The sequence below is a fragment of the Staurois parvus genome, unplaced genomic scaffold (assembly GCF_062004578.1).
Source record: "Staurois parvus isolate SC_StPar_1 unplaced genomic scaffold, SC_StPar_1.0 ptg000122l, whole genome shotgun sequence".
Classification (NCBI taxonomy): Eukaryota; Metazoa; Chordata; class Amphibia; order Anura; family Ranidae; genus Staurois; species Staurois parvus.
In genome coordinates, this window is record NW_028317918.1 from 7,786,662 (window position 1) to 7,801,401 (window position 14,740).

The window sequence follows — 14,740 nt, forward strand, 5'->3', positions numbered from 1 at the left end:
AAGGTAAGTATATGCTGCTGGGAGGGCTCTATTAAACTGAACCTGTTGCCAAACTAGGAAAGCACAGACTCATTTTAAGCTTTAATGATCATTATTTGCAATCAGTTTATTTTTTATTCAACAAGAAGAGAAAATGATAACTGTGTTACAGTGTAGTGAGCCCATTTGGTAAGCAAGCTGTTTCTGCTGTTTTAAAGTTGTCTGCAATCCATTCTGGACAAAAACATTTGGATCCGATGATACTCAACTTATATAAAAGCCCCTTATATCTACCCCCCACACGTAAGGTTGTATTCGGACACCTCATGCCAATCATTAGAGTAAGCTGATAAACTAATATACAGACTGCGCATTAAAGTCTATACAGTCCACCATTGCAGCCACAATTGGGGTTGAATTTTCCTTCAGGCACAATAGGCCTCTGCCTATAGGCTGCATAGGAGGAGAAACGGTGTTTCCCTATATAGTATTAGCTGCATATTTTTTCCCTAAGATAAGTCATCTTTTATAAGTTTAATTACACATTATTTTAATATCATAAGCTAGGTTAGGAGCAGTAAAACAAGAAAATGGTCTGTATGAAAGAAGTGATTCTGCTTTGGGCACTAAAGGTTGTGTGCCTCTAGGCTCCAGTGATGGAAATCCAGCCCTGGCACAGTACTGCAGTTAGCTCAGAGAGAAATGGTGTGTACAAGGACACCACGTTGAGCTACTAGAAACAAGTCTTTGGTTTGAGGTCTACTTTTTATTCATTGCAAATGTTGGACAGAGCAGTGAGGGCATTTATATTTGTTTTATAAATATAACTTTGCAACCTGACTTCCACCATTAGCCTTCACTCAAAATAGATTTATATTTTTTTTCTATAGAATCTGTATTTAGTAGCCTCCAGATAAATTGTAGGGCCTTTGTCGACAGGTTTTGACAGATGCAACAAGCTTTCCACATCAACTTGAAATGCTTCAATCATTGCAGGTGCAGTTTAGCTGCATTTCACTTGCTTTTACATTCCTATAGACTCAAAGAGCTCTGAGTCTACAAAAGCCTGTTGACTTCCATGTTTCAGTTCACTTTAAATAGTTCATTTGTGCCAAGCTGGCCCAAACAAACCACTTTCATTACACACTGATGTGGCCACTGTAGTCTTTTACTTTTATTAATGAAGAAAAGGCTTCCTCTAATTGGCTGAGTTGGAAATCTTGACGTCATCTGCCCACCTCTCTACTATGGCCAGTCAGCGGAAGCCTTGTATTCACTGATAATAGAAGACTTCTACAGAATAGAGGAGGAGCCTTCAGGCCTAAACAAACTATTTACAGTGAAATTAAAGATGGAATTCTGCTATAGGATATCACATTTTACTATGCAAATACAGTGGATATAAAAAGTTAGGTTTCTGTGATGTAAAAAAACGAGACAAAGATAAATCATTTCAGATCGTTTTCTACCTTTAATGTAACCTATAAACTGTACAACTCAGTTGAACAACAAACTGAAATCTTTTAGGTGAAGGTAAGTAAAAATAAGAAAACTAAACTAATATGGTTGCATAAGTGTGCACACCCTTAAACTAATACTTTGTTGAAGCACCTTTTTGATTTGATTCCAGAACTCAGTCTTTTTGGGTATGACACATCTTGACTTGGCAATATTTGCCCACTCTTCCTTGCAAAAACACTCCAAATCTGTCAGATTGCGAGGGCATCTCCTGTGCACAGCCCTCTTCAGATCACCCCACATATTTTCGATCTGATTAAGGTCTGGGCTCTGGCTGGGCCATTCCAAAACTTTTATCTTCTTCTGGTGAAGCCATTCCTTTGTTGATTTGGGTGTATGCTTTGTGTTGTTGACATGCTGAAAGATGAAGTTCCTCATTATGTTCAGCTTTCTAGCAAAAGCCTGAAGATTTTGTGCCAATATTGACTGGTATTTGGAACTGTTCATAATTCCTTCTACCTTGACTAAGGCCCCAGTTCCAGCTGAAGAAAAACAGCCCCAAAACATGATGCTGCCACCACCATGCTTCACTGTGGGTATGGTGTTCTTTTGGTGATGTGCAGTGTTATTTTTGCGCTAAACATATCTTTTGGAATTATGGCCAAAAAGTTCAACCTTGGTTTCATCAGACCAAAATACATTTTCCAACATGCTTTTGGGAGACTTCAGGTGTGTTTTTGCTAAATTTAGGCGGGCTTGGATGTTTTTCTTTTTAAGAAAAGGCTTCCGTCTTGTCGCTCTACCCCATAGCCCAGACATATAAAGAATACGGGAGATTGTTGTCACATGTGCCACACAGCCAGTACTTGCCAGGTATTCCTGCAGCTCCTTTAATGTTGCTGTAGGCCTCTTAGCAGCTTCCCAGACCAGTTTTCTTCTCATCTTTTCATCAATTTTGGAGAGACGTCCAGTTCTTGGTACTGTTGCACCATATTTTCTCCACTTGATGATGACTGTATTCACTGTGTTCCATGGTATATCTAATGCCTTGGAAATTCTTTTGTACCCTTCTCCTGACTGATACCATTTAACAATGAGATCCCTCTGATGCTTTGGAAGCTCTTTGTGGACCATGGCTTTTGCTGTAGGATGCGACTAAGAAAATGTCAAGAAAGATCTATTAGAACAGCTGAACTTTATTTGGTGTTAATCAGAGGCACTTTAAATGATGGCAGGTGTGCACTGACTTCTATTTACCATGATTTTGAATGCGATTGCTTAATTATGAACACAGATACATCCCCAGTTTTAAGGGGGTGCACACACTTAGGCTCCATGTACACGGGACGTTTGGAAAACGCTGCTGAACGATGGAAACTGACTACTGGAAAACGTAGGTTAAAAAACGTCTGTTTAGCCATGTTTGCATACCGTGTTTATGCGCGTTTATGTTTAGAAGCATTTTTTAAAGATAACCTCAGGATACCTTCCAAAATGCCCAGAATGCACTGAAAAACAGTAAAAAATTAACTATTTCAGACATTTTGAGAGAAATAGAGAGAGCAGAAGCAGAAGAAGTATGTGTTGGGATTATATCTTTTCTGGTTGTATTCACTATGGATCCGATCATGAGCATAATGCGGCATGTTCTACCATTTTTTCCTTCATGCAAAACCTGGAACTGACTGCGCTGGTGTGCTAGGTCCATTTGACTACATGGAAAACACTTCGCATGCATTTCTGATGATGAAAAAAGGCTCTGGACAGCATCTGGATATGGAACAGTTAAAAAAACACTTCTAAACGCAAACGCTTATAAACACGGATAGTCGCATTTACAAGCGTTTGGCGTTTGAAACGCTGATAAAATCTACTCCTGAACGCAGTTTTGGTGTGTTAAAAAAAAAGACTGTAAACACAACTGCCTGTAAACGACTGTAAAGGAAGATGCGTACATGGACACATAGGAAAACATTAGGGAGAGTTCAGAGGCTGCTGAAAAAAACGCAGAAAAGCTCCTGAACGTCAGTTTATCAGCTGCAGTATACATGAAGCCTTATGCAACCACACTATTTTAGTTTTTTATGTTTACTTTCCCCCTAAAAGATTTCAGTTTCTTTTTCAATTGAGTTGTACAGCTTATAAGTTACATTAAAGGTGGCAAAAGTTCTGAAATGATTTATCTTTGTCTCATTTTTTTACATCACAGAAACCTGACATTTTACCAGGGGTGTGTAGACATTTTATATCCACTGAAAATGTTTCCAGTCTTTTTGTAGTTTTGAAATACGTGTTCACTTTTCGCTCACACATTGTTTACTTTTTTTTTTTCAAGTGGTGGAAGCGTTTTTCTTAAACCATGATAAGGAGCAGTATCTTGAAGTTGAACTTGGCCCGTAAGTATAGATTGTGAGTGTGTGTGTATATACATATATATGTGTGTGTATACACACAATATAATTTATATATACAGTATAATAAAGTAAGCACTGTTTAACCTCATTATCACAATGGGTGAATTAGGGAGCACACCGTATACTGTACAATGGGAAAAGTAGTTTGATCCTTAGACAAATGTCTACCTTTTATTTGCCACTACCTTTCTAACTTGTATGTCATAGCACACTGTCTGCATTCAGGGCTACACTCCTGCACCCACATGGATGTCCAATTGGGAATAACAGCTGTGTTCCAATTAATATGAATGGGACTGACTGCACACTAATGCACAGAACACCTGTACACCCCATGAGGGAAAACACTTTAGTACACCCCTGTGAACAAGGCTTAAAGTGGACGTAAACCCACTTTTGTATCTTTTACCTGCAGGTAAATCTTGAATAAGGCTTACCTGCAGGTACTGAAAATATCTCCTAAACGTGCACCGTTCAGGAGATATTTACAGTAGAAGCACCTGTGACATCGCTGGCACATGTGCACTGCGCCCTCAATGGATAGCATGCCATCCATTGAGAGAGCCATGCCGCGAGTGATGACATTGCTGCTTGGCCAATCAGATGGCCGTAGCTCTCAAACCCAGTAGAAAGACCAGGTGAAGATGGAAGCCTCGAGGAGCTGTGACAAAAAAATTTCAAATTTTTTGGGGCAGTTTACTATCTCTTTACAGAAGAAGTATGGGTATATACAAAAAAAACAAAACATATATACTCACCTCATGCTGCATCATTAATCTGATGCTGCAGCTGTCTCTCGCCAGCTCTAAGACCGAGATATGAGCGATCACATGACTGCTGGTCACTCAGTTCTCAGTTTGTTTTCAGATAAGTCTTTCATAATGTGCTAGTGTGCGATTCATACCAGCACATTATGCTCTTAACTTTCAGGGAGAAGTTTTTTTAGAATTTTTTGGGGCAGTTTACTACTGTTTTAAAGAAGAAGTATGGGTATATAAAAAAACACAAATATATATACTCACCTCCATGCTGCAGGTGTCCCTCGCCAACTCTAAGACTGAGAAATGAGCGATCACATGACTGCTGGTCACTCAGTTCTCAGTCAGATCATAGCAGAGAGTAGTGACTGTCAGTGACTGCTGTCTGCTCTGGTCCTCCAGTGCTCACTAGAGCACCAGGCTGATGAAGGGGCAGACGCAGCTGATTGGCTCTCAGTTGCATTCTGAGAGCCAGAACCAGCAGTCAATTAGGCAGCTTTGTGGATCCTGCAAAAGAACACACACAATTCCGGCAGCACCTCACCAAAGGATATGGGGAATCCTTCATGGACATGCAAAAGAACAAAGCAGGGTGCCAGGTGAGTGTGAGATAAAAACAGCAACACTTTATTGAAGCACACTTACATGGAAGAAACCAGTAAACAGCTCTGGTGGTCGGGATGGTGTATTTGTGCAGCCCATCCTGTGTGGAGGAGACTCAGCAGATACGGCTTTTTATAGTGTACATAATTCCCTAAGATCCCGTTCTATCATTATACTGTTTCCCCTCCCAGCCCTCTCAGCGGTCCCAAGCTGTCCGGCCAGCCCAACCCATGGTCCTTCTCCTGATTGGCTCCTTTGGTCAGGTGTATAGCCTATACATTTTCTTCCTTTTCCCTGGGTGAGCCAGCTTGATAAAGGAGGAATGGCTTCAGAAACACGCTGCAGCCCACCCATATGTCATTCACTGGTGCCTGTCAAACTTGTGTTGGTTGGTGGGAGCGAGAGGGGAGAGGCGCCGCTGGCATCCATCCATGAGCGGACCCCTGCCTGTACCTTGCAGCTGATGACAGTCTATCCACACTGGAGAGAGCTGTACCTGCACACCATCCCGACCACCAGAGCTGTTTACAGGTTTCTTCCATGTAAGTGTGTTACAATAAAGTGTTGCTGTTTTTATCTCACACTCACCTGGCGCCCTGCTTTGTTCTTTTGCATGTCCATGAAGGATTCCCCATATCCATTGGCGAGGTGCTTCCGGAATCGTATGTGTTCCACCCCCACTGTGTTTCAGCTGCCCCACTCTTTGAAGAGGAGTTCACTATAGACTGACATGAATATGACACTGCTTATTTATCTTTGTTTCCATTGCAGTCAATGAGTGCTGAATTTGCTGGCTTGTTTTTGTTACAAGTGGCTCTTTATTTAGCTTTGTGGGTCCTGCCTGTAAAAGCGATCTAGTGGCTAATTAGTCGCTAGAATCACTTTTAGCTGCTAGGATCACTTTTACAAAAAAGAGAGCATTGCCGGCCAAAAAAACCCCATCATCCCTCTATAACCACTGCAAATCAAGGACGTACAGGAACGTCCTTGAGCAGCAAGTGGTTAAGAAGAATCCTTAATACAGTACAAAACAGTACAAATATTCATAATAAAAAGTCAACAGCCCTTATCCGCGTGTTTGTTCCATGTCAGTAATTCAAAGTATTGACGTAAGCCAACGAGTCAGCCAGGCAACTATCATTTTCGAGAGAACAATCAGCAATGGCATCTACATATTTCTTTCATGACATGTTTCCTTTAATCTGTGGAAGAAAAGTCTACTAATTCATATGATTTTTGCATGACACAAATATAAGAAGCCTTGACATTGTTTAGCCTGCTTTGCTTTTTCTTTGTTGCAACAAAAAGCAAAGCAAGGATTATTCCCCTCTGCAAAGAAGTCTCATTTTAGGAAACATAAACCACACACTGTTTTTTTTTTGTTGCCTGATATTAAAAACAGAAGGTGGCAATGGGCAAGTTGCTGTTTTATCTGAATGTGTTATAATCTTATGATGAGTAACAGTGTAGCAATGGCTGAGTGTAATGCAGTTGTGCAGGTGCCGCTGTGTACGCAGTGTGAAAACAATCATACCTGCTCTACGTGCCTCTCTTTCCAGCCGTAGAGTTTAGATACTTACACAAAAAAATGACTTGAGTACATACTGCTGTGATTTTTTATTTTTGCAGACACAGGCACCATTTGGTGTTACTTCTCACGCAACGCAGGCATATTTGGAAGGTAAGTGAGGGTAATGGTTTACTGAAGATTCAAATCCTGCTGAGCAGCCTGAAACACGAGTCATAAACATTTAAAACGACTGAAAATCAGATCGTCAATTCGCCACTGCAGAAACTAAAATGAGCTACCTGGAGTATCGTCCTCCTTCCCTTTCCCCTGTTCTTTCATTTCCAGACTTTCTCTGCCAAGCAGCCATTTAATAAAATGAAATTTCTAATTAAAGCTGGCATGTTCTGCACAACACAGTTGTCAGCTATAAAACAGGAGGGCGGGCGAAGATTAGGCATAATACAGTTTAGAAACCTTCAGCATCATCCTTTCTTCTTTACTCCATGAGTAATTAGTGGTGATTTGCCAAATTTAGAACGTTCGTGCACTCCACGGCTCTTGGCTTCATCACAGAATGATTATACCTAATTGATAATTTGAACAGAGTGCTTAGTGCGTCTGTATAACCCCATATGTAATAAGAACCTTACATTGGTTGAAAGTTAATTGAAACTTGTAGCACTATCCACAAAGAAAACACAATTTCTTTAAAATACATACTTGTCCTTGCTCATTGCCATTGTAGGCAAGTGATTATTGATTAATTATGTGTTGTTTTTTTTTGTCTGAAGCAAAAGTATGATTTACTATAGTGTTTCAACTTTGCCTATATCTCTTTAATCTAGTGTTTTTAAATATTTTACAGTCGAAAATGTCTTTATTTTTATGCTCTGTCATAGAATTCAGTATCTGAGTCTAACACTTTTCCTACTGCATCTGGACTTTTGGACTTTGTGATACCTTAGGCAAAATCATTGTGGTCTGTGCCACATTTCATTTTTTGCCGACAGGTGAAATTTGATATTACAACATAACTGTAGGGCCCATTCACTTGGGCATTCAGCCTGTCCGCTTATCAGATCAAGACTGAACCACAATGTAAGTCTATGAGTACATGGATGTAGACAGACATATACGTACAGATGCATGAAAAAAAAAAAGCAGAAACATTTTTTTTTGCTTTTTTTCTAGACCTAAGCCAAGATCATCCGTTTATGTCCAGTCCATTTTTCATCCATTTTTATGCAAGAAACATTTTTTTGTTTTTACTTTTGTCCTCCTATGACTATTTTCTTTTGGCAACTAAAAAAACTAAAACATGCATGTAAACTGAACTGGACCAAAGATGGATATTGTGACGGAATGCCTGGCACCCAGCTTGTGCCTTCCGTCAGAGAACCACTTCCTCGCCACTGGGACACAGGGCCAAGGTATTGTAGCCGGGCATTGCACCCAAGACTAGACAAGACTAGCTTAGATGCCAAACTGGAACTATTTTATTGGGGAGGTTATCTCTTCTCTCTTGTAAGGATGGTCAGTGTTAGACTGGCAAGGATTATGTAAAGCAGCAAAGCCTGATTTTTTTGGAGTGCATCCCCTTGTTTTCTCTATCTGACTACTGCTATCGAAATTACGAGAAATTGATATGATGCTCCCTGTGCCTGCGTGGGTATCCTCCAGGTACTCCAGTTTCCTCCCACACTCCAAAGACATGCTGGTAAGTTCATTGGCTCCTATCTACGTTGGCCCTAGTACATGTATGTATGAATGAGAGTTAGGGACCTTAGACTCTAAGCTCTTTGAGGATCAGGGACTGATGTGAATGTACAATATATATGTAAAGCATTGCATAAATTGATGGCTCTATATAAGTACCTGTAATAAATAATGAATAAGATGTATCCAGATAAGTATAGTAGCTAAATGTAAATATAGATTTAGTGATTTTTAATGAACTAATAACTTGATTTGATTTTGTTTTTAAAATATTTGCCTAGTGTTGTGTTTTAAGGAAGATATGCCAATTTTCCCCTCATTGCAGCAGTATTGAATTTCTGGTGCAGTGTATTCTATTTTGGAAATGCAGACAACTTCATAAAGAATATTCCATTTCCATGTTTGGAGCCAGTGCGTACTGTATGGAGTCTATTTTTTTTTCTTTTACTTTGCTTTGTGAATATCAAATTTGCGCAAATATAACGAATAATACTCAAAATAATGTGTGTAATGTCAGTTTCTATTCCTTAACCCTCTACCATATGAGAAAAATAGCCATTATAGTATAACTAAAGGCAAAACTTTTTTATTAGTTTTGAATAGAGTAGAGGTGGATTAGAACACCTCTGAAGTTTTTATTGCTGTCGGTGCCCCTTTTAGGGAGATCCACCTTCTCTATGGGTCCAGTTTACCATTATCATTGAAAGTGAAAGTAAAGGAAACTCCCAAATTTTGGATTGTCCCCAGAAAAATAATAGGGAGAAATTTTCCAATGGGGACATTGGGGTCCCCAAGGAATCCCCTTAATTTTTAGGGATTTTCACTCACTTCCTGTTTTGGCTATGGGACAGGAAGAGACAATAAATATCCTCAATAGGACACAGATGGCAAAATATAAACTAACAGGGGTTATAGCCCTCCCTTACTATATCTAAAATGAAATAAATTGCCTATTATTCTACTTTAAGAACATTTGAATTAAAGAATGAAAGAACATTCACCAATAGAGAAATTAGCCTAACACTAAAGCCTAAGAACTATCAAGCAGCAGGGGAAGACCTCAGCACTGTAATGTTTATGTCTATTGAGATTCCTATGCAAATGGCTGAACAAATGGATGTTCGGCTGAGCAAATCTCCATCTGCAGTGTGAAGTGAAACATTAAGCAGTGATATTACTATTATTACTGGTTGTTAGGGAGCTGGCATCCCCTGACATCCTAACAACCATTGACTCATCCCTGCCTGGCACATTCACCTGTCAGCCAGGTATTTCCCCAACTAACAGATGAATTTAGGCAAATGGATAGTGTAAAAATAATGTGGGGTCCCCCCAAATTCATACCAGGCTCTTCAGATTTGGAGTGTATTTTAAGGGGGACCCCAAGCAAAAAAAGAATTGTGTGAGGTCCCCCAAATTTTATACCAGACCCATGCAAAGAAAAAAACCAGGCCACATGCCCTCAATATGGAGAAGGGGGTACACTGCCAGGGTATGTTTATGAAGACAAGAGCCTCTTCTTCACATTCCAAGCTAACAAGTGAAAGTGCTGTTCGTGGGTGAGGTACTGGTTGTTAGGATGCTGGCTCCATAACAATCAGGAGACAGAACAGCGGGAAGCTGTCACATTAAGCTCTCATGCACACTTGACGTTTTGATAACGCTGGTAACGTTAGCTGTGTAAACTCACAATAAAAACGTGAGTTTTTCAGCTTTTTTTGCATTAGAGTTTAGTGGCGTTTTGCCGTGTTTTTTTAGCATTTTTTTTTACCGAAAAAAAATTTTTTTTGGTAAAAAAGAAAAAAAGTCCAAAAACGCCGGTTTGCGGCAGTTTACCACGTTTTTTTAGGGCATTTTTACAGCTAAAAAACTCCTCTAGAAACCAACTAGTTCTGAGGGTTTTTTCCAGCCAAAAAACATCCCAGCCAAAAAAACGTTGATTACAGTCTATGTGTGCATGGACACATAGGATAACATGCTGGGGGGTTTACAAGCTGTTACAAACAATATGGGTATTATTTGTCATGTTTGCGTGAATAATGAGACCTTCACAAAGTACATTTTTTAAAAACACACATATATATAAGTCTATGTATTGATTTTCCACCCACTGAAGCAGTAAGTGGTGTATGTATTGCTTTTCTACTCATTGACATCGGTACCCCTGGCCCACTTTTATTAGCATGGACTTCCTGTTTATAACATATCTGTGGCTTACACCCTGTGTCCTGTGTTTTCAATTGTATTCATATGGCTGCAGGCCAGTGAATTAGAAGAGTGATGGATTTTGAAAGCTGAGAACAGAAATAGTGAATTTTTAGAAAAGCTATGAAATAATGTGAGCAAACTCACTTAAGTCAGAGCTGATGAAATCAAGCAGAATTGACAATGTAAATTAAAACCATTGATCACTTAGGGCATTAGAAGAGAAGTATTGCAATTTCTTATTTACTCTCTTTTATAGTGAAGTTTATTTTCTTTTACATTTAAAGTTCAGATTTCTCCATTTTCGACAATATGACAATACTAAACATGTAAAACAAAAACAACAAAAAGTTTGAAAACAGGTTCACCCCTGTGAATTTGTTTGTGGTTCTAAAATAGTAAGGTGTGTCATATTTTCTTGTGTTATAGTGAGGAACAGAAGTATCTGAACACCCTGCGATTTTGCAAGTTCTCCCACTTAGAAATTATGGAGGGGTCTGAAATTTACATTGTAGGTGCATTCCCACTCTGAGAAACAAAATTTAAAAAAAAAATTCAGGAAATCACATTATATGATTTTTAAAGAATTTATTTGCCTTGCACTGCTGAACATAAGTATTTGAACACCTGAGAAAATCAGTGTTAATATTTGGTACAGAAGCCTTTGTTTGCAATTACAGAGGTCAAACGTTTCCTGTAGTTCTTGACCAGGTTTGCACACACTGCAACAGGGATTTTGGCCCACTCCTCCACACAGATCTCCTCTAGATCTGTCAGGTTTCGGGGCTGTCACTGAGCAACACAGAGTTTCAGCTCCCTCCAAAGATGTTCTATTGGATTTAGGTCTGGAGACTGGCTAGGCCACTCCAGAACCTTGATATGCTTCTTATGGAGCCACTCCTTGGTTATCCTGGCTGTGTGCTTCGGGTCGTTGTCATGTTGGAAGACCCAGCCACGACCCATCTTTAATGCTCTGACTGAGGGAAGGAGGTTGTTGCTCAAAATCTCACAATAAATGGCCCCATTCATCCTCTCCTTAATACAGTGCAGTCGTCCTGTCCCCTTCGCAGAAAAGCACCCCCAAAGTATGATGTTACCACCCCATGCTTCACAGTAGGGATGGTGTTCTTGGGATGCAACTCATCCTTCTTTTTCCTCCAAACACGACGAGTGAAGTTTAGACCAAAAAGTTCCCACTTGGTCTCATCTGACCACATGACTTTCTCCCATGCCTCCTCTGGATCATCCAGATGGTCATTGGCAAACTTCAGACGGGCCTGGACATGTGATGACTTGAGCTGGGGAACCTTCCGTGCAATGCATGATTTGAAACCATGACGGCGTAGTGTTCTACCGACAGTGACCTTTGAACTGTGGTCCCAGCTCTCATCATGTCATTGACCAGTTCCTCCCTTGTAGTTCTGGGCTGATTCCTCACCTTTCTTATCATCAGTGATACCCCACGAGGTGAGCTCTTGCATGGAGTTCCAGTCCGAGGGAGACTGACAGTCGTCTTTAGCCTCTTCCATTTTCTAACAATTGCTCCAACAGTTGATCTATTTTCACCAAGCTGCTTGGCAATTGAACCGTAGCCCTTTCTAGCCTTGTGGAAGTCCACAATTTTTTCTCTGTGTCTTTTACAGCTCTTTGGTCTTGCCCATGGTAGTGGTTGGCGTCTGACTGACTGTGGGGTGGACAGGTGTCTTTAAAGAGCTCAGGCAGGTGCTACTAAGTTAGATTAATGAGTGGAGTAGAAGTGGACTTTTTAAAGGCACAGTAACAGGTCTTTGAGAGCCATAATTCTTGCTGTTTCTTAGGTGTTCAAATACTTATGTTCAACAGTGCAAGACAAATAAATTCTTTAAAAATGTGATTTCCTGAATTTTTTTTTTTAATTCTGTCTCTCAGAGTGGGAATGCACCTACAATGTCATTTTCAGACCCCTCAATGATTTCTAAGTGGGAGAACGTGCAAAATCGCAAGGTGTTCAAATACTTCTGTTCCTCACTATATAAGCATTTTCTGTGAATATTGTTTTATCAAAAATTCTAGAGATATAAAATTACAAAATAGTCCAAAAAAGTCCAAGCGTATACAAGGTAAGTACATGGGCATATAAGCCAGTTATTACAAATGTTTTGAAGCAGAACTTCAGACAAAAATATCAAGGTAAAAGCAAACAGCCCCTTAAGTATAAACAAAATAAGCATTAAGGGTCCTTTCACACAGGCGTTTTGTTTTTTTTCTTCAGTTCAGTCATGTTTTTTCAAAGAAAAATTGGATGACTTTACATCCATTTTTTCATCCATTTACATTCATTTTTGCATCTGTTTTTTCATCCGTTTACATTGGTTTACATCCATTTTTTGGTCTGTTTACATGTTAACATACGGTTTTCGCCTGTTCCGTTTTTTTTTGTGGAAGTGAACAAGGGTTTTCTTCCATTCAAAAAAACGGATGTTAACGGATGCGGAAATTAACGGATGTAAAAAGATGTTCATCCGTTTAGATTTGCAAGTCCATAGAAATAGATGGGAGTCCGTTTTTCATCCGTGAATGGACAGATGAAAAATGGACATACAGAACGCCCGTGTGAAAGGGGTCTTACTCCAGTATTAGGCTTCAATTCAGAGATTTCCTCCACAGTACCTTTTTCTGCTGTCAGGTGTCCTTAGTCTGATACACAGCATCCTTCAACCCACTTGCTCTGTGCCCAGGATGCCCAAAGCCCACCCCAGCCTGAGACTGGACAGTGAAATGAGAAGCAGCTCAATGATGAGCTTATCTATCACTCCAATTTTTCTAATTGTACAGTACACAGGCTCCATTAGTCATCATAAGCACTGGGTTATATACTGTCACTCTTAGGTGAATGGACACAAAAAACATTGCCATATAACACCTCCCACTCCCAGCAATCCCCAGTTATTTGATAGTGTCAATAGGTGAAGAGTGACCTATCTCTACTGAGTGTTGGTTTCTGGCTTTTTTGCTTCCATATTCTAACTGGAGAAGATTTTTCTTCAGCTCTGGATACCCCTTTTCCACCGTGGCTATCTCCTGCAGCTTCTGGATGGCCGCCACTTGGCTATTGCCTCTGGAACCATACTCCAACCCTGTAACATGGAAGATTTGGAGGTCAGCCTGTAATGTTGCTGTAGACACTGGATTCTAAATTAGGTGCTCAACCTTGGTACAGCAGAACAGCATGGATTCCCCTTGTGTCTTGTTGGAATATCAATAAAGTCTTATGGATTTTATGTAAAGCTATAGTTGCCGGACTCTCTCCTTTCTCCTATTACTGCTGGATGATATATGCAGCTTCTGTCTTGGCACTGGCAGCTTTACATTATCCTGTCTTTCAGGCTTTGATCTAGGTTGTAGCATCACATCCTCATTTTTTTCAGCATGGTGCAGTTAGCTGAAGGGTGCTGTACAGGTCCAGGGTCATGGTCTACCTGTCTGGTGGAGCCCTGTGCCCAACAACTCTCTCTAGTAAGGAGGGGGTATACCGAGTTGGGGCTGAGCCACTTCCCTCACATGGGGTCCCTCCCTAGCAAGGGTTAAAATGATGGTAGATATCCCCCCTTCCTTTCGGAGTAGTCCCTGGATCTTGTGCACCTGCATTAGTGCACAGAGGCTTTGACAGCATGAATCCCTATATCAGGAGCAATTGTTGCACCACAGCTGTATCACTTTAAATGTTTATTGCAGCCATGATGTGCCATGCAACAATTTTTTCTGATACCTTCTGTTGCAACATCCCTACAACATTCTTATCCCTATGCCGGCAAATTCTGTTGCAGCAGCCCTGAAACACTTTTTTCCCTGTACTGGTACATTTTGTCACAGCAGTTCTATGACACATGGGGAAGCTTGGGTCAGCTTATGCACCTGCTGTGCTAGGTCCCACCTCCTGAGGTGGCTTTCTGTTTCCTTTCCCATCTGCAGATGTCCTATTAAGCACATGTCTCCAAGAAAGCTGCACAGAACAACTTCCCTTCTCCATTTCTGACCACTGGGTTCAGTACAAGCCTTCAATGGGTTATCCAACAGCGTTCATTCATGGTACAGCTGAATCCCTTCTGCTGAACAGC

At 40.4% G+C, this 14,740-nt stretch overlaps 1 protein-coding gene across 2 annotated transcripts in view; it reads left to right on the forward strand.

Annotated features, from left to right (window-relative positions):
- Positions 1-14,740, forward strand: part of LOC149467137 (UPF0462 protein C4orf33 homolog) — a 68,363-nt gene that overhangs the window by 40,236 nt on the left and 13,387 nt on the right. For both annotated transcript variants that reach the window (XM_089672203.1, XM_089672202.1), the window contains exons 3-4: positions 3,773-3,833; positions 6,842-6,893. In XM_089672203.1, coding sequence (XP_089528329.1) covers positions 3,773-3,833; positions 6,842-6,893 — 113 coding nt within the window. The remainder of the gene's footprint in view (positions 1-3,772; positions 3,834-6,841; positions 6,894-14,740) is intronic.